Source organism: Oikopleura dioica, chromosome 2 (assembly GCF_907165135.1).
Source record: "Oikopleura dioica chromosome 2, OKI2018_I68_1.0, whole genome shotgun sequence".
In the NCBI taxonomy this organism is placed as follows: domain Eukaryota; kingdom Metazoa; phylum Chordata; class Appendicularia; order Copelata; family Oikopleuridae; genus Oikopleura; species Oikopleura dioica.
The window spans coordinates 9,888,258-9,905,209 of NC_137292.1; the positions used below are offsets into that span (position 1 = coordinate 9,888,258).

General features: G+C 42.8%; 5 protein-coding genes, 1 long non-coding RNA gene and 1 other non-coding gene across 10 annotated transcripts; 4 read left to right on the plus strand and 3 right to left on the minus strand.

The window, feature by feature from the left end:
* Positions 1-323: 323 nt before the first annotated feature.
* LOC145696478 (organic cation transporter protein-like) lies at positions 324-7,423 on the plus strand. Its single transcript, XM_081773524.1, is given in 9 exon segments — positions 324-492; positions 5,355-5,493; positions 5,536-5,821; positions 5,862-6,093; positions 6,135-6,452; positions 6,493-6,699; positions 6,746-6,885; positions 6,888-7,075; positions 7,117-7,423. Coding segments are annotated over 9 exon segments (1,770 nt in total). The 5' UTR covers positions 324-473; the 3' UTR covers positions 7,358-7,423.
* A 2,590-nt stretch (positions 7,424-10,013) lies between these two features.
* LOC145700649 (uncharacterized) lies at positions 10,014-11,288 on the plus strand. Its single transcript, XM_081777963.1, has 2 exons — positions 10,014-10,235; positions 10,276-11,288. Exons 1-2 carry the CDS (start codon positions 10,106-10,108, stop codon positions 11,085-11,087), a joined length of 942 nt encoding a protein of 313 aa, XP_081634089.1. The 5' UTR covers positions 10,014-10,105; the 3' UTR covers positions 11,088-11,288.
* A 147-nt stretch (positions 11,289-11,435) lies between these two features.
* On the plus strand, positions 11,436-12,237 carry LOC145700715 (uncharacterized). Its single transcript, XR_014134220.1, has 3 exons — positions 11,436-11,674; positions 11,720-11,752; positions 12,121-12,237. It is a non-coding gene; the product is annotated as an uncharacterized LOC145700715 (long non-coding RNA).
* Positions 12,238-12,321: 84 nt separating this feature from the next.
* LOC145700648 (uncharacterized) lies at positions 12,322-13,675 on the plus strand. Of its 3 annotated transcripts, none has more exons than XM_081777960.1 (5): positions 12,322-12,350; positions 12,495-12,973; positions 13,017-13,188; positions 13,328-13,535; positions 13,579-13,675. In XM_081777960.1, exons 1-5 carry the CDS (start codon positions 12,345-12,347, stop codon positions 13,665-13,667), a joined length of 954 nt encoding a protein of 317 aa, XP_081634086.1. In that variant the 5' UTR covers positions 12,322-12,344; the 3' UTR covers positions 13,668-13,675. The 3 variants fall into 3 exon arrangements, with proteins under 3 accessions (XP_081634086.1, XP_081634088.1, XP_081634087.1); XM_081777962.1 differs by having other exon boundaries at positions 13,017-13,104; XM_081777961.1 differs by having other exon boundaries at positions 12,338-12,395.
* Positions 13,676-13,877: 202 nt separating this feature from the next.
* Positions 13,878-15,447, minus strand: LOC145700719 (uncharacterized). The gene is made up of 5 exons (XM_081778043.1): positions 15,424-15,447; positions 15,313-15,372; positions 14,988-15,270; positions 14,133-14,923; positions 13,878-14,090 (listed from the first exon to the last, which is right to left on the minus strand). The coding sequence occupies exons 1-5, from the start codon at positions 15,445-15,447 to the stop codon at positions 13,923-13,925; spliced, it is 1,326 nt and encodes a 441-aa protein (XP_081634169.1). The 3' UTR covers positions 13,878-13,922.
* Positions 15,448-15,536: 89 nt separating this feature from the next.
* TRNAG-GCC (transfer RNA glycine (anticodon GCC)) lies at positions 15,537-15,607 on the minus strand. Its single transcript has one exon. It is a non-coding gene; the product is annotated as a tRNA-Gly (tRNA).
* A 221-nt stretch (positions 15,608-15,828) lies between these two features.
* LOC145700679 (putative transcriptional regulatory protein NIS_0560) lies at positions 15,829-16,896 on the minus strand. 2 transcript variants are annotated; one of them, XM_081778001.1, is made up of 5 exons: positions 16,779-16,834; positions 16,636-16,716; positions 16,370-16,586; positions 16,085-16,329; positions 15,829-16,045 (listed from the first exon to the last, which is right to left on the minus strand). In XM_081778001.1, exons 3-5 carry the CDS (start codon positions 16,549-16,551, stop codon positions 15,831-15,833), a joined length of 642 nt encoding a protein of 213 aa, XP_081634127.1. In that variant the 5' UTR covers positions 16,552-16,586; positions 16,636-16,716; positions 16,779-16,834; the 3' UTR covers positions 15,829-15,830. The 2 variants fall into 2 exon arrangements, with proteins under 2 accessions (XP_081634127.1, XP_081634126.1); XM_081778000.1 differs by having other exon boundaries at positions 16,370-16,716; positions 16,779-16,896.
* Positions 16,897-16,952: the final 56 nt, after the last annotated feature.

Below are 16,952 nucleotides of genomic sequence, written 5' to 3' on the forward strand. Positions count from 1 at the left end.
ATAGATCGCTCAACTTCTTTAAACTATTAGCAGATTATTTCGAAGCCTAAGGGTACGTTATTTGATTTAAAGATAACATAAATAACCCATGATGTTTTCAAGTCATTTCTCCCCATCAATATTATTTTACATATAAAAGGAAGAAAACACATTAATTTCATCCTTCCCCCCTAGAGACACTTGTATCGACAGCTGTCTCCCAAAAAGTCTGAATTTTAAATCGATTCCCAATGAAATATCGTTAAATTTCCCTTTCTGTAGACGCCTACAGCGATATGTGATATGTATTGATCCTTGTCAGGGAGCCAAGGGGAGGCTGTGAATCCAAGTTGCGAAGAACGGTTAACGCTGCTCGGTTCCAAATTGTTTTTCTATCGCTTTTATATTTTCATTGAAGATGGCGCTTTGTTAGTGAGAAGAATTTTTATCAAAGAGATCTTGAAGGAAACGCAAGAGGTTATTTTGAAGAAAAAATGGACGAAAAGTACTTTGGTAACTTACAATGATAACTTACGATGAGCAATCAAGGGATAAGCCATAATGAGTGAACATTCACGGATAAGCCGTCAGGGATAAGCTTTAAATGATGAGCCATCCGCTTATTGCTTTTATACGATGACCATCTAGCCGGAGGCAATTTGAGGTTGTCTCCCCACTGCAGACTCATTGTGCTCATTACCGCCCTCTTTCTCAACGTGGTCGAAAATAGTAACTTGTTCGATTTTAAGAATGGTTCGGTTTATAATGGTTTGGTCTACCTCAAGAGTTCTGATTGGTCAGGATTGAAAATTTGGAGTGTTTTCATTGGCTAAAGTGAACATTGCGTAGGTGTTTGAACCTATATAAGTCGACGTTTTTGAAGTTTTCATCATTTTTACAAGAGAGCACCTAAGAGAAAGACGAAAACGACGAAAAATGGTTTTGTGCAAGCCCACCACGAACGATCTCTCCGCTTCTTATTTTCCAGGAGAGCCAATTACGTCTGATGAATTTTTCAAGGTGCTTGGGAAGACGAAAGATCAGGTAGATCAAGAACTCGATGCAGAAGCCCTTTCTCGACAGCTCAAGAAAGGGTTAGCCGCGTGCAAGAATGTTGTTGAAGCAACGCTCCAGGGCTATGTCAAGACCTTTTTGACTCGCTACGGACAATCGCGTATGGAAAACGGTGGTTGGCCGCTCCCTCCATCCAAGAAGTCAAAGGAACACAAGCGCAACGTCGCTCTCGTCACCAAGTTCCTGAAGAACTCGTCTGAGTACACTGGTTTTTGTCTCATCGTCTATGCAGAGGAGATTCCGGAAGAGAAAAAACCTCGTCTTGAGCTGTAAGTGGTCCTTTCTTAGATTTTTTCTCTTTGCGTCCCTCCATAATACTCATGATTTCTTTAGAGAGCCTGCTTCTTCAATCATCGATGTTGAAATGGCGACCGATTATCAGCAGGAGGCGATCAATTTCATTCGATCATTTGATGCTTTTGGCAAGGAAGATTACGAAAAGCTTGTCGAAGCGCTCAGACATCGCCGGCAGAATACAACCGAAGCAGTCACCACCTCCTTGTCTCAACTTTCGACGTCTGAAACGCCCGCGTCTCAAGCACCTTCGTCTCAAGCAGCCCCATCTCAAGCGTCAACAAGCTCAGAATATCTTCCTGCAGTAGGTGGACGCAACTACGAACGTGTCGAAGATGATGTGATCGCGAAAGCACGACTTGTACGAGGCTGTGTCGAATTGAACGTCTCGAGCCGCTCGATGATCGCTATCGCAGAAATGTACGGCTTTCCTTCCGTCACCGATCGAACGGCTCGCATTTGGATTGGCGCAACTGAACGACTCCATAGCGAACACCTCCTTGAAGTCATTCGCCTTGACAAGCCGTTTGGACTTGGCTTTGACGGGTCCAAGCTGGCCATGCAGAAGTATGAAGTTGTAACTGTTCTCGTCCCAGGTGAGCAGAACTTCTGCATGGCGATGCTTCCGGTGGCAACGGAGAATGTCGACATTGTGATGAACGCCTTCACCAAGCTGTTCGACTCTCTTCCGGCCGATCTTCAGACGACATTTGCGAAGAATTGCAAATTTCTGATCAACGATAACGCCGCTGTGGCAAAATCGATTGCAAAGAAGGTGGATGCGTTTTTATCGACGAAGTATAGTCTCACGCGAGAGCATCTAACTTGCTCGATGCATTCTGCCATGCACCTTGAACGCACGTTGGAGGCATCTCTTGTCGACGAAGCATCCCGCTGCTATGTCTTGATGAAGGGTCTTCTCACCACTAGCCGCACACATGGATACCAAGGTAGCCTGGGAAACAAATTTCAGTTGTTTCTTGAAGGTGTTAAAATTAAAAGACGCCTCGACATCCCAATCACGCCGTTTCAACTGGAGCAGAACATCCGATTTGGTGTTTTCTACCGTAATGCCGCTGTCGGATGCGTTACTTACGATTTGATCGTTGAGTTTTTGGCTCTCGAAGGCAAGGAAAAAGAGGCCGAAATCGTGAAGAATGCCAAGCCAGTCTACATTCCTGAGCTTGTGAGTGTGCACCTCCTTTGGAATCATCTTTGCCTCTTCTTTTGGACAGAGACGGCGAAGGAAGCGACGCTCGATGAATACAAGAAGCTCATCAAAACGTTTCAAGAGACTGTCGAGCTTGTACGAGACGCTGCATGCCCAGCACTGTTTCTAACTTCTGAGGGCAATCCGATGAAGCGCACCGGAGATAATGGGATTCCCGGCTTTTCTCAGCTTCTCAACTCGATTCTTGACGATGAAAGTGGGGCTGCTGATTTGAATGAGCGAATTCGACGAAAGCTCGACCCTCTCCTTGCCACTTTCAGCCGTTTCGAGCAGCTTCCGAAGGAAGATATTCAGGTAAGCGATACTTTTCATCTTTCTCTTACACAGAGTCAGCAGTACCTTATACATCTTTTTAGGGCCTTGTTGCGTTGACAAATGTTCATGCTGAACGCTGCTTCAGCATTGCCAAGGACACCTTTGTCTCGAAGTTCAACTCAACAAAGCTCGCCTCCGTCTTCTGCTGCCGAATTAATTCAACTCTGAGCCACTTCATGGACGATGAGGAGACTCTACGTCGCTGCTTCCGAGGACTCTATGCAGATGAAAAGCGGCGCTCCGATGTAAGGAAGTCTGCCCACGCTGCTGCGGTGAGCGAAATGATGGAGACCATCGACAAAGAGGCAAGTCTTAAGGCTCGTCTCCAAGGGCTTACAGAACTTGCGGTTGCACTTGATGCACTACCAAAGGATGCTTCGAAGGTAAAAGAGGACTTTTTGGTTTCATGAAACTAACCTCCTTCATTAGTTCGATGCTGCTTTCCAGGCATTCACGAAGGCGAACGCAGTTGTTGCCGATTTCGGAGTCGTCACACGCGATGAAGCTTACGATTCATTCACCTCTGCGATTCGACTTAAAATGACCGATGAGCAGAAAGAGACTGCGGCGAACAAAGTCAAAGAGGCAAACAAGAAGCGCAAGCAGCATAAGAAAAGTATCTTTCTTGCTTACCATTCTGTGCTTTTCTCTGAATAAATCATAGATCGCTCATATACCTTGTCTTTCGAGATTATTGTTCTTGTTTGTTGCTTGTAGAAAGTCGCTAAGGCCAGCTAAGGCGCTGCCTCTCCCTGTGTTGCCAAGGCTTGCGCTGAATCACACTGCAATGCGAAGCCCAGCACTGCCTCTCACTGCGTTGCCGAGCCCAGAATTGCCTCTCACTGCGTTGCCCAGCCTTGCGCTGCCTTTCACTGCGTTGCCTAGGCTTGCGCTGCTTCTCACTGCGTTGCCCAGCCTTTCGCTGCTTCTCACTGCAATGCCTAGCCGTGCGATGCCACTCGCTGCATTGATGAGCTTTACAATGCCTCGCGCTGCCTTGCCCTTCCCTGCCCTACCTTGCCCTGCTCTTCCCTGACTTGCCCTTCCATGCCTTGCCCTTCCCAGCTTTGCCCTTCTCTGCCCTGCCTTGCCCTTCACTTCTCTTCCTTACCCTTCCCTGCTTTACCCTTCTCTGCCCTGCCTTGCCCTTCCCCGCCATGCCCTGCCCTTCACTTCCCTGCCTTGCCCTTCCCTGCCTTGCCCTTCTCTGCCCTGCATTGCCTTTCCCCGCCCTGCCATGCATTGCCCTGCCTTGCCCTGGTCACGATATCAGTCGGCCGTCCCACTGATACCGGGCCAAAGCGCCTAGGACAGGGATCCCTGCTGGCGAGTTAGGCCCACCAGCAGACTTTCCTGTCAACTCACGATGCGCGTCGAAACCGATAATACGTGCGATAAAGATGTACGGACGTACGCACGTATGCGGCTTTGACCATTGTCAATGGTCCGGGCTGGTCTAGAGAGGCCAAAATTATTTTTGTCAAAAATAATTTTTCAAGGCCCTCAGAGCTTCCCCCATGTCCCCACCATGCCCGTCTCAGGCTCTTTGCGTCGCGATCCCTCGTTAGTCATTGGGATCGCGGCGCGGGAGGCATCCTCCTCTGCGCATCGCGAGTTACGCAAGGCCCCAGCGCACATGGCCAGTGTGGCCAAGGCCCGCGCAGATCCACAAGATTCCCTCAATGCCCATATTTCTTGGCGAGGAACACCTTTATGGTGTTTCGAATTTCCTTTGAAAAAGGAATTTTTAATTTTTGACGATTTTTAAATATAAATATACAAATAAGGGAATCTTTTTGCAGAAATAAGGGTATCACTATGTTTATTAAGGGGGTGACTAAGTTTTTGAGTCAAAAATAAGAAAAACGAAAAAATACTTATTTTTGGCGTTAAAGCTATAATTTTTCTATTATTTTCATCCTTAAGGTGCGGCTTTTTGCGGCTTAAGCGCGGCTAAAAATAAAAGAAAAAAGGATCAAATAATAGCTCTAGGGCATTTTTTGAAAATAAGCCATATTTCAAGATTTAAAAAACAAAATTTCAATCGGCTCTAGAATTTTTCCGACAAAAAATTTTTCTCAAAATTTTTTCTGGACTTCTTAGGGCCCTAGAATTCACCCCAAAAATATCTAGCCTCGGGACCAACATCCGGAAAAAATATTCCCACCCTATTGGTAAGCTAATTAATTATCCAAAGAAGAGGGAGTGAGTAGAAGTTGATTTAGATTTGAAATTGACCTTTGAACAGGGCAAGATAAGTTGACTCTGGGTTATGATCCGTCTGGAGTCCAGTTCCGCCCAAAACACCGTCTAATCGAACGACTATTAGCTCTAATATTTGCTTAGAATTCCATGAATTTTTCAGAAAGCATCATCTTCACTTTCATATTTCACTTCCATTAAATATGGCAGAGGGTCAGAGAGCTCTTGAATTTTTGAAATTTATTGAAATTTCGTTTAGGGTTTGATTGGGTCTTTCATTTTCTACCTGCGATCACAAAATATCATTTATTACTCGTGACGTTAATTGGTTATGTTGCAACAATAGGAGGATACACTGCCGTTTTTCCCGTTTTTGCTCAATACAAACCTCCTGCCAGGTAAGCAAAAACAACTTTTTCGTTCATCCAAGGTCATTTAAGATGCCCCACTTCACTCGACACAGAACCAAGCCTCTCATCTTTCAATTTTACATTCGATGAGATCAACGATCTTACAAAAATTCCCCAAGAACCCTTCAAAGAATGCGAATACTACCAACTTGACTTTTCATCATGTGAAAACGACGAAAAAGATGAGTTTCTTCAGTGCGCCAAAAACTTGACAAATGATGAAACTTCTTCATGCAGCGCAGAAGAAGCAATCTTCGATACTTCTCAATTCACTTCTACAGTTCCTACTGAATTTCATATAGCTTGTGGATCACAGGTATGGCTCTGGAAAGAAGGGAAACGTCAACTCTATTAAGCTAAATGGACTGGCGACTTCTCTTTCCTTCATCGGTCTCTTCATTGGTGCCGGAACTGGTGGGTACATGTCTGATAAGTACGGAAGAAAAGTAACGATTATGGCGGGGATCTTCTTGAATGGTCTCTTCTTTTTATGCCAGGCGCTTGTTCCGGGGTATTGGGCGTTTGTCATCTTCCGCATCTTGGTACAAGGATCAAATCAAGCTGCATACCTGACATTTACTGTTTACTGTAAGTGCGCGAAAGACTTCAATGGAGTGACTTTCTTTCAGGCTGCGAAATTGTCGGTCCAGAAGGTCGTGCTTACACGGGAATGATCCCCAACTTCACTTTTGCGATTGGATACATGATCATGTCTTGGTTCTCGATGCTCTTCCCAGATTGGCGAGAGCTTACTCTATTCATCACAGCGCTGACATTCCCTTTTCTTCTGACATGGTGGTTGTGGCCGGAATCCCCTCGATATCTCTACCAATCTGGAAAATATGAAGAAGCAGAGAAAGTAATGAAGCACTTCTTTAGAAAATGTGGTATAACCTGGGACTCTGAAGAAGCCGCATTACTGGTCAATACAGAAGAAGCCGTTTTAGGTAAGATTTGAGCGAGAAGAACGATTACTATTTTTCAAAGAAAAACTCAAGGAAAAATGTCAGGAGAATAAGACCTCCGAAATTACCGACACGAGCTCAGCAAAAACCTACTCGGCAATCGACCTTTTCACTTCCGGCGTTCCAATGGCCAGAACATCGCTAATCGTCTGCTACCAATTTATCGCGATCACTTGTGCTTACTATGGACTCTCTTTCGGCGCTGGATCTTTGCCTGGAAGCGTCTTTCGTGAGAACTTGTAAAAATGACCTGATAATTATATTTATGTAAACAGTGAACAACGTTATCAATGGTGCCGTGGAAGTGATTGCCTACGTGGTTGCCTTTTTCTTGCTGAATGTCCTAGGAAAGCTTCAAAACTGGAGAAAACTTACGCTTCGAAATAAACTTTTGAAGCTTGAAAAGGACGAAAAGCGTTGCTGACTGGCCCGCTGGTATTTTCCGGTAGCGCAATGATAATTGGAATGCTTCTCACAAAGTTTGTCGTGGGAGCGTGGGTGTCTGAAGTTTACAGATGGTTAATGTTTGCTGGTAAGCTGGGTGTATCCTGCGCGTTTGCAGTCATTTGGATTTATGCTTCTGAATTGTTTCCAACTGTCGTCAGGTAACACTTCTATTTGCTTCAAAACGACTAGCACTAACTAGGACGAATGCAGTTGGTCTCGGATCGATGGCTGGAAGAATAGGGGGAATCGTTTCTCCCTTTATCCTCGAAATCGGTGGCTCTATCCCCTGGCTTCCGCCCCTTATTTTCGGGACTGTCTGCATAACGGCCGGCATTTCTCTGTTACTGCTGCCAGAGACGTTGGGAATGTCAATGCTGAATACGATACCTGATGCAAATGAGTTTTACCTAAAGAAGACGAAGAAACAATCAACAATTTGAGAACGAATTTCTGTGAAATCGCTAAGAATCTTCTTGAATAAAATTTTCTTAGATAAAGTTTCTGAGATATTCTAAATATCAATGATATGCTTCGGTCTAGACTCTAGAGTCTAGACCAAAAATCGAAGTGCATTTTTGAATTACCAATAAGATTGCTGTATTTGGCCTACCCGCCAATCAGAACCCTGATTGAGAAATTCACTTCCTTTTTTTGGTTCTTCCCTATTATTCAAGAAAGCTGTTATCTATTGTAACATCAAACGTGATTACTTCCGCTAGTACCGGTAGAATCTGTAATCTCAAAAGCGACTAATCTTGATTTTATCATTCGGAAGTCTGCAGATTCATCTGCACCAGGTGTTCGTAAGCTTATAAGTCTCATTTTTTTCTAAAATTCATAAAAATGAGTCCAACACCAAGAAAGAACACAACTCGACGAATGCTGAAAAATAGGTATACCGGTCAAAAAGACTTCTTCGACCTCTTCAAGTTTTTTGGTCACTATGTCTACGATAAACCCCATTTCTGGATGACGTACAAGAGCCTTTCTAGCAAAGAGCACAGACGTTTGAAAAAAGAGAAGAAAATTCCAAAGATAAAGAAAGAGCCGGAAAAGAACATGTGGGATGCCTTCGTCTTCCCGGAAATCAATCATCCTCCACCTCCATCGTACGACCCTGAAGACAATTTGATTCGAATAGACTCCAGCATGAAACCCGAATACATGGCAGCAAAGTACGAAATTTATGCAGATGGATACTTCATGAACCTCCTCAATGCTGATGACCGTAAAAGCAGGGAATACATGCAAATTGACTTCCTTGTCAATTTCGATGTAACCGAAGAAGAAATCAAATGGATCAACTGAAAAATGAGTTTACCCTCACCACTTAGTAAAGTTTACTGCACCCTCTGTCTGATCACCATTTTTACTGTTTTAAACTGAATAAATGTTCTCACAATAAATTTGTTCTTAGATTTGAGTCAGCTTTATTCAAAGAGTCGCATAAATACCTTTTGAATCCAACTTACTCAAAGTATCGCCAAATCGGACTTGAAAAAGATAAACGAAGCGCCACAAACTACTCGCGTCGAATTGCGATGACAGCCGCGCCCGTGCAAGTGTCTCCAGAAGGTTGAGTCTAAATCTTTAAGCACGGATGAAATCATTAACTCGTGTATTCCGCATTAACCTGCTAACATGAGTCGGTAAAACAGAGAGAAATAGAGAACGACAGTTCGATAACTTAGAAGCAACTTTCTGATGGGCGTCATGATAGGTACTCGTTGAATCTATTTTGATCACTGACTGACATTTCAAAGAGAAAGCGCTGCAATACTTATTCCGTGGAATATTCGGATACAGTCGAAGTAGAAGGAACGCTCGCAAAATTGCTCTGTAACAGAGGTGTTACCATTTTTGGGATGAGCACTTTAGAAGCATTAGAAAGATCGTCGTCAGTTTTTCGTAGATGGAGCTCCAAACGAAAATTTGAACAAGTCGGCGTCTCAAGAAAAATGTTGATAATTTTTAACCTTCCCTTGATGAAAATCATCATCATTTCATTAGGCAGAATACAGAAAAGCAAATTTACAAACAGACTATAAGACGGAAGTTGGATGAAATCGACGACGATGATGACGATGATGATGACGGGGACGATGGGTAAGTCGCTTTTTCTTAATATTTTACTTCTAAAATTAGCAACTCAACAATTTTCAGCTCCGATGGTGGGTCAGATGCTGCCGTAGATTGTCAGCAGCTAGGTACCAAAACGACTTATGATTTTTTTTCAAATTTCCTCAAGAAAATGAACAGAATGAACAAGAGCTGGAAGCAGAAATAGCCGATGAAGACGACGGAGAAGGCGATGACAACAATGAAGAAGGACACAACGAGCCTGAGTCGGAAGATGATGATGGTCGCCTCCGAACGGATCTTGGTGGAAACGACGACGATAGTGAATTCGGTTTTTAATTTTCGCGTTTGAGGAATTTCAAAGTTTTATTTTCAAATTCTGCATTTTAAATCATTATACTTGGCATTATGATGATTTTGAACCGTCGTAAGATTGCCAGACGTAAAAGTGACAACAGTAGAAGGTAAAGCGTCTTTTTTAAGATGTTCCAGAGCGCCCTAAGCGCGGTTTTATAGATGAAGAAATTGATGCGCAAGAAGATGATGATGAGATGATTATTTATGCGCGGAGTTTTCGGTTTGAGCAGCTTTTTAAATAAGCTCAATTTTAATTTCTAGTTTTGGATACTCGCCAAGTGTGAATTCTTCTCAAGGAAATGTTGTGAACAATGCTCAAGGTTTAATTAAAATTTTTGTTTATATTTACTTTTTTCTAGGCATTGAAGGATCAAGTGATGAGGAAGACTGTTTTTCAATATTTTCTCTGGGCCGTGAATAACATGATTTTTGATATTTTCTTCTAATAAAATTCGATTCTATGAATTTTCCACTTCCGTGAAATTTCAATCAAGATTTGTCATTTTTCCGCAAAGCCGTGGGTGCAATAATGATAATTCAGCGAAGTGCTCTGAGATCATCCTTCCCCGGGGTCAGATGACCGCGCTCCGGGTAAAATTCGGCGGGTGGCGGCGGTGCAGCACGGTAGCACGCAGCTCAAAGCGCCTCATCTCTTGAATTTGCGTTAAACCCATCTTCTGGAGTCTTCCCAGGTCAAGAAGATAGACCTAGAGAGCATCGAGAGAGGATAAAATCGAACAAGAACGAGTTGAATGAGCCCAAGTAAAGCTGAAGATCAGCTCAAAGGAGGAAATGGAAATATTTTCAACAACAAAGAGAAAATCTCGTCGGTCCTCAAGACTGCTGTTAAAGATAAGCTAGCAGAGCTTGACTGTCTTATCGGTGAGTCTAAATATTCAAACCCCCTCGAACTTTGTTTTAGACGATGATTTACCAAACTACATCATGATCATGATGGCAAACCGCAAGACCAAGAAAGAAATGACCGAAGCCTTGCAGTTGTTCCTCAATGATCGCACAACAGAATTCACCTCCTGGCTCTATCAAATGCTCGACAATATTCGGAAGCGACGAGAGAGTCAGAAAAAAGAAGAGCCATCAGAATCCAATAACAACAAAAAAGAAAACGAACCGAATAAAGACGCAGAAGACGTTGATCAACTCGAGATCGGGATCGGCGAGGAAGACGATCTCGACCGCGAACTGATTGGCGACGAAAAGTCGGAAGCAAAATCAAAAAGCAATTCAAAACCAGCAACCCAGAGTAGTAATACTAACCAAAATCAAGCCACCAGCAGCTCGCATAACCAAAGACAGCCAGAATCAAGTTCGAGCAAGCCCAAATCTTCGACGAGCAGATCAAGAACTCATTCGGAGTCCAAGTCACGTGATAATGACAGAAGCAAGAAGTCAGAGTCCAAGTCAAAGCCGGAGTCTAAATCTGTTTCTAAAACCCGCTCAGGAAGTCGGAGAGAACCCAGTCCCAAAGTCGTTGAAGTTATCAAGAAAACCGTCGAGCGGAAGTCAACTCCGGACCGAACAAAGTCTTCTTCCTCCAAAAAAGACTCTTCGAAAGACTCAGATTCCAAAAAAGATCGAAAGGAAAAGACAGATGAGAAGATCAAGGCAAAGAAAGAAAAACTTAAATCCGTGGAAGAAAAGAAAAAGAAAGAAAAACAAGCTGATCTTCGAAAAATGATCGAAAGGAAGCCGGAGAAAAATCGGACAAAGTGACAGTCCCGAGCAAAACAAAATCAAAACGTGCCAAATCCAAGTCTTCAAGTTCTTCTTCAAGCTCGTCAAGCTCCTCCAGCTCAAGCTCTTCCGACTCTTCAGATGAGGAGCCGAAAAAGAAGCGCAAGAAAAAGGTGGAGAAGAAAAAACTAGCCAAGAAAAAGGCATCTTCCGGTAAACCTAAGAAGAAAAAGGCGAAAAAGGATGATTCTTCTGATGACGAAAAGACGGACAAGAAATTGAAGGATCTTGTGATCATGGTCAAAAACAATGATCAAGCGAAAAATGTCAAGAAGAAGAGGAGAAAGACAAGAGATGCAAGGAACAGTTTATAGAATAGAATTCTTTATTGATTTGTTCAAATTTGCCAAAATACGGGTACGCAAATGTTATTGTTGATGAACTGAATTAGGGACAAAGCTTCAAAACTCGCTCAAATGAACGAAACCGAATCTGGCGACTCTCAAACCGAGCAATCCGATAAATCCAAAAAGGCCAAGAAGCAACGTCGTTTAGAGCGGAAAGAACGCTCCTTGCTAAAGCAAAAGAAGCGACTCAGCATAAAACTCAGCGAACAGGCGAAAAAGGTTTGTAGAATTTGTGAAAAATTGTTGAAATTTTTCCCGAACTAGGAGGTCGCTGGTAACAGCCGTTTGATGGGAAAGGTTTGATTAATTTAACAGTTTTTATTATCATGTAATTATTTTTACAAAGTGGTAAAAGCCTCCAATTTTTGTTTTCAGCCAAGGTATAAACTTATCATAATTTATGTTGTTAAAATGAAAGCATTTAGTATGCAGCATATTGCATACTGCATTCTTCTATTTTTTTAAATTCGACAAAGTTTATACCTTCAAAAGCTTCTATCGTCAGTATTCTTCTTCTGACTTGTTCGTTGTTGGAAAATGACGAAATCAAACTGAAAATACGGTTTTATTAATTTCACTCGATAAAAATTTTCAATTGATTTATATTTTTTACCTTATCTTGACCCGAAATCGACTTATTAATTTATTTGTTAACATTGGTTTAGGCTGAAGATGCAGTTGTTCAACAAGCTCAGGCACAACAAGGTTCTGGAAACATACTGTACATGCAGATCGATGGAAAATTTCAAGCTAGGGTTCGAAAATGTCAGATAAATTATTAACCAGATGAAACACATCTGTTGTTTTCAACATAAACTTCGTTAGGGCCTGACTTTTTGAGAACTATTTTCAACCCTGAAAAGCCGTACAAATCGTTCAACATCAAGGAATGACTGTAAGTGACTATCTAACTAATGGCTCGTGAAAGTGGCATGCTCGGGTTTGTAAACTTTAGCCAATTTTCTAGCTCCTCCACGTTTTTTATCGATCACTTTTTAATTAAACTCAATCAAACGCAGTTGTTAATTTGATATTCCAGATGTTAGCTCCAGTTATGAACCAAATGAATAGCGGTGGTGGAAGCGCCATTGCAAACGCCGCAGCAGCAGCGGGCGGATCACTCGGCGCCCCGATCTTCGGCCAGTCGGCCAAGCTACCAGTGACTGGGAGCGCAATGACCGGAGGCGCTCAGAGCGTCTTCCGCAGCGCCAATTCCTTGGTAACTGGACAGACACCCCAAAGTGTGGGTGGAGTGCTCGGCAGCGCGTTGAGTACGCCACGACTAGGCGTCGGGGCCGGCCAGAGCGTGTCCGGGCTCGCAAGCACCAGCTTCGCCAGTTTGGCCAACTCCAACACTTTAGTGCCCAGCAGTTTAGTTCCAAACGACCAGAAGGACCAGAAGGTCAAGACCGACACCAAGATCATCAACAACACTGCCAAACCAGCTGATAAGTCGTCGGACATCAACTCGCTCAAGAAGAAACTGGCGATGATGGAGCGTGAAACGTCCAGATTGAGGTGAGTCCTGAAATCGAGAAAAGAGCCTAACTGAAAACTTCAGAGAAATGCACAAATTACGCTTGAAAAAGTTGGAAACGAAGCAACGCGCGCAAGAGGAGCGCTCAAAACGGGACGCCGAGATCCAGCGGGTAAGAAATCCAAACAGCACACTGCCAAAAACGCCCTTTAATAACTACCGCAATCATATTGCCGATATGTTGTATCGTAATATCGTAAGTTTTCGTCAACCAGCGGTGTGAACACGTCCAGATCACGTAGCTTCCAGAGATCGCTATTAATACTAATCAACTAAAACTGGCCAGAAAGATGCCACGTGATCTGCATGGATTCAAGCTCATTATCCATATTCAGAGACAAGATGAAGAGGACGCACGGACTATTTACGTGCGAAACCTGAATCCAAAGACGACCGAGCAACAGCTGAGAGATCATTTCTCCGTCTTTGGGGCGATCAAACGAATTGTTCTACCGCAAGATGCCCATGCAATTGGAAGCAATCGGGGATTTACGTTCATCACATTCGCCGGAAAAGAGCCTGTTGAAGTTGCTTGCTCCTTAGGTAGCCAATTCATTAAAATAACCTTACCAACAAGCGCCTTTAGATGGAACTCTACTTCACGAGCGATCAATTAAAGTCGTTCCGAAAACGAATATGATGGGCAAAATCCGACCGCAGCACATTGCCAGTTAAAAATTAAATTGAGAACTGTTTTACTGCTCACCGCCAATATCTTTATCAATTCGTATAAGAAGAAAAAAGAAACAGAACTATTAAGAAAAGAGAAAAAAAATATAAATTAAAAAAGTTCAACATAAATTTTAATCAAAAGAAAACTTCGAAAAAAATATTCTTCTGAAATTTAAAAAATACCAATAAAAGAAGACTCAAGAGTCGAAAAAGTATCAAAATGTTATCAGTGTTTTTATTGCAGAAAAAAATAATGGATCACATTCGCATGAGTCCTTCAGATGGGACGTAGCAGCCCTTACAGTCGACTTGGCCATTGACATCGCACTCTCCGCAGCGGAGTTTGCCAAATCGATTGCGTTTCTTGACTTTTTTGCCCTTGCAAGCTGAACATGTCAGTTTTCCAGTTCCCTGGCAGTCAGTACACTAGAATAACGATCGTTATTTTTGCCTAATCTTTATTCTCACTTTGTGGCGCTCGTAGAGTTTGTCAAACTCAGCTAGTCGCACTCTCAAATCGCCACAATCCGCCAAGGCTTGAAGTTCATCAAGTCCGCCAATATACTGCCCATCAATGTAAACAGCTGGTAAATGACCGGAAAGAGAAGCTCCCGGCTTGAGTCCTTTTCGAACGAGGAACTCATTTTTATGCTCCTCGAAGTTGAAAATATCGCGCTCTTCCCAGCGAACTTTCATGTTGCGAATGATGGTCGTTGCTCGGTCGCAGTCGGCGACGAGTTTTTTGTCCACTCCAAGAGTCGTTGTGTAGATAACTACTTTGTTTCGGTCTTCTTCGGCGGCGTACATCGCGTAAAGATCATATTCGTAATGCTGGATTCCAGCTTTCACTCGATTTCGGATTCCAGTAACTTCGTTTCCCTTTCGGTAGCCACCCTCCCATCGATCTTCGACAATTACGTTATCACCAGCAAAACAACCAGGAATACAAGCTTTTCTTCCAACAAAGCTCCCTTCAAACTGATCATCAAGTCCCTTGTTCGCTTTAATTTCTTCATCATAATCTCGCTGGTCCGCAGTGCTGATGAAAAATTTCTCCTCGTGCTCGGCTTTTATCAATTTCCGAGTTTTATCTTCTTCCAGAAGTTCGGCGAGAGAGCGCTTGGAGTTGAGTGACTTCATTTTTTGTTCGATCGCTTCCATCTTCGCCTTTTCTTCTTCCTCGTCAACTTGAAAGTCGGGATTGAAGTCTTCGTCCTGTTCGTTTTCTGATTGCTCAGTTTCTTCTGGTGTTTCGTCGCCTTATTGAAGGTTTTTGATGAATTTTTCAATAATTTCTTTGCGGAATAAATTAATCATAAAAACCCTTGCCTTCCCACCAATTCGACTTCACCGACGATTTCGATTTGTACATTGACGCCTTCGTTTTTTGGGACATCAACTCCACTTCTGATTCAGACTCGGACTCCGTCATAAACTCTTCTTTTGGCAAAAGCTTGAGTCGCAAAACATTACCCGAGTTTTTCACCAGATCAATGACTTCCCTGTGCCGGGAGTTACAGACGTTGACTCCGTTGATGGCAATAACGATGTCTCCTTCTTGAACTCCTGCCGAGTCCGCTGGTGTTCTCTCACGAACAGTTTTAATCTTTCAACATCAGTAAGACCCGTTTATGAATCAAGTTGATACCTTGACAGGAGCATCTCCAGCAATCTCGATTCCCCAGGGCTCGTTTTTATTTCTGTGTAGCTAAATTATCCTCTTTAGACTTTTAATCTCAGAGTGTTAGAGCTTATTAACCTGTAAGGTGACGGTATCGCTCATTTTTTGTGCTATTTTTTCGAAAATGGTATGTAAAAAGGGATGATTCTACCGGATATCCTCTGGGCAAAATATTTGAAAATCAAAAAGCTTGCAACGTCCGGGAATCGAACCCGGGCCTCCCGCGTGGCAGGCGAGAATTCTACCACTGAACCAACGTTGCTTATACGCCGGGTCAAATATATTCAATCAGTATCCAAGAAAATATAAGGATTAACTACAAATAGGCTTGGAGTCAACCAATTTGATCATCAAAGATTGATTATTTCCGGCATACCAGTCAAACTTTAATTTTCAAAAACTCAGCAATTCCTGCATGCTTGTCTGATTAAACTTCTAAGTTCTGTAAATACCTTATCATAACAGAACTTTTGTATTATTTTCAATCACTCATTTATTTCAAAGTTATAATAAATATTTCCGAGCTCCATTGCAAAATCATTGTTTGACAAGAGAACAGTTAATTTTTCTTCGAATAAGTCGATGTCTTCAAAATCTTCATCGTCGATTTCGATCGGAGAGGCAGCAAGATAAGTGAGCTCAGAATTTAGGACGGAGATTTTTGGTTGATTCTGGAGTTCGGCTAGTAGATTGGAAGTTTCTAAAAGCATGTTTGAATCGTTCTTTTATCACGCGCTACCTCTTGCAGGGACAATAAACTCAAACCCTCCGTCTACTTCTTTCACATCCGAAACGTCAAGCTCCAGGGCAACTTCCATCAAATCATCTTCCTCAAGTTCCGATGAGACCGTAACTCTTCCAACGTAGTCGAGGTAAACATCGCGTTTTTGATTTGGGTTCAAAGACCATTTGTCGGCTAGCCCGATTCTTTTGGATTCAAAGACTGGCTTTAAAATGCTGATGGCCTTGCCCAAATCGTATTTACTAATAAACAGTTTTATAAGATTGATTTGTCTTTGCAAACCTGTCGACGATTTCTGCCATCGCAAAGATTTCCCCAGGGCCATCAAAATAAACCAAAAGCGACTTAGCATCCGCTCCAAGCCAGAGTTTCAATTTATCTTTCGGAACATTCAACGATTTCGCCTCCTTCGTCAGTTCATTCAAAAGAGAACTTTTGTCGGGATGGTTGGGAGTGACGACCATTCTGATTCTCTGCCGCAGTTGTTCTCGCTGACGAGCTTGAATTTTGCCCATGCTATTTCTATGCTCATTTAGCTTTTTTAGAACCTTTGCTCCGGCTTTGGCCGCCAAAGCAGTCTCGGTCATTCTACGGGAGCCGGCTTTTTTGTCCAGAGCTGCATCGAGACTCTTTATTGGATCATTTATTTTCCGTAAACTAGTGCGATTTCGATAGATTGAATGACCCGAACCTTAATTCCTGTTTTCCCCACTTCCGCAGCAACCTTATTTCTAGCAAAAGAGGTGCTCAAAAGTCTACCTGCTGTGCTTGCACCTAGCCTCAACATCTGAATAAAACACGCTTGAAGTTCGAGTAGTTTTTTTTTAATTTGAAAAGTCTAGTCATACAGGCGGGAAGAAGAGGG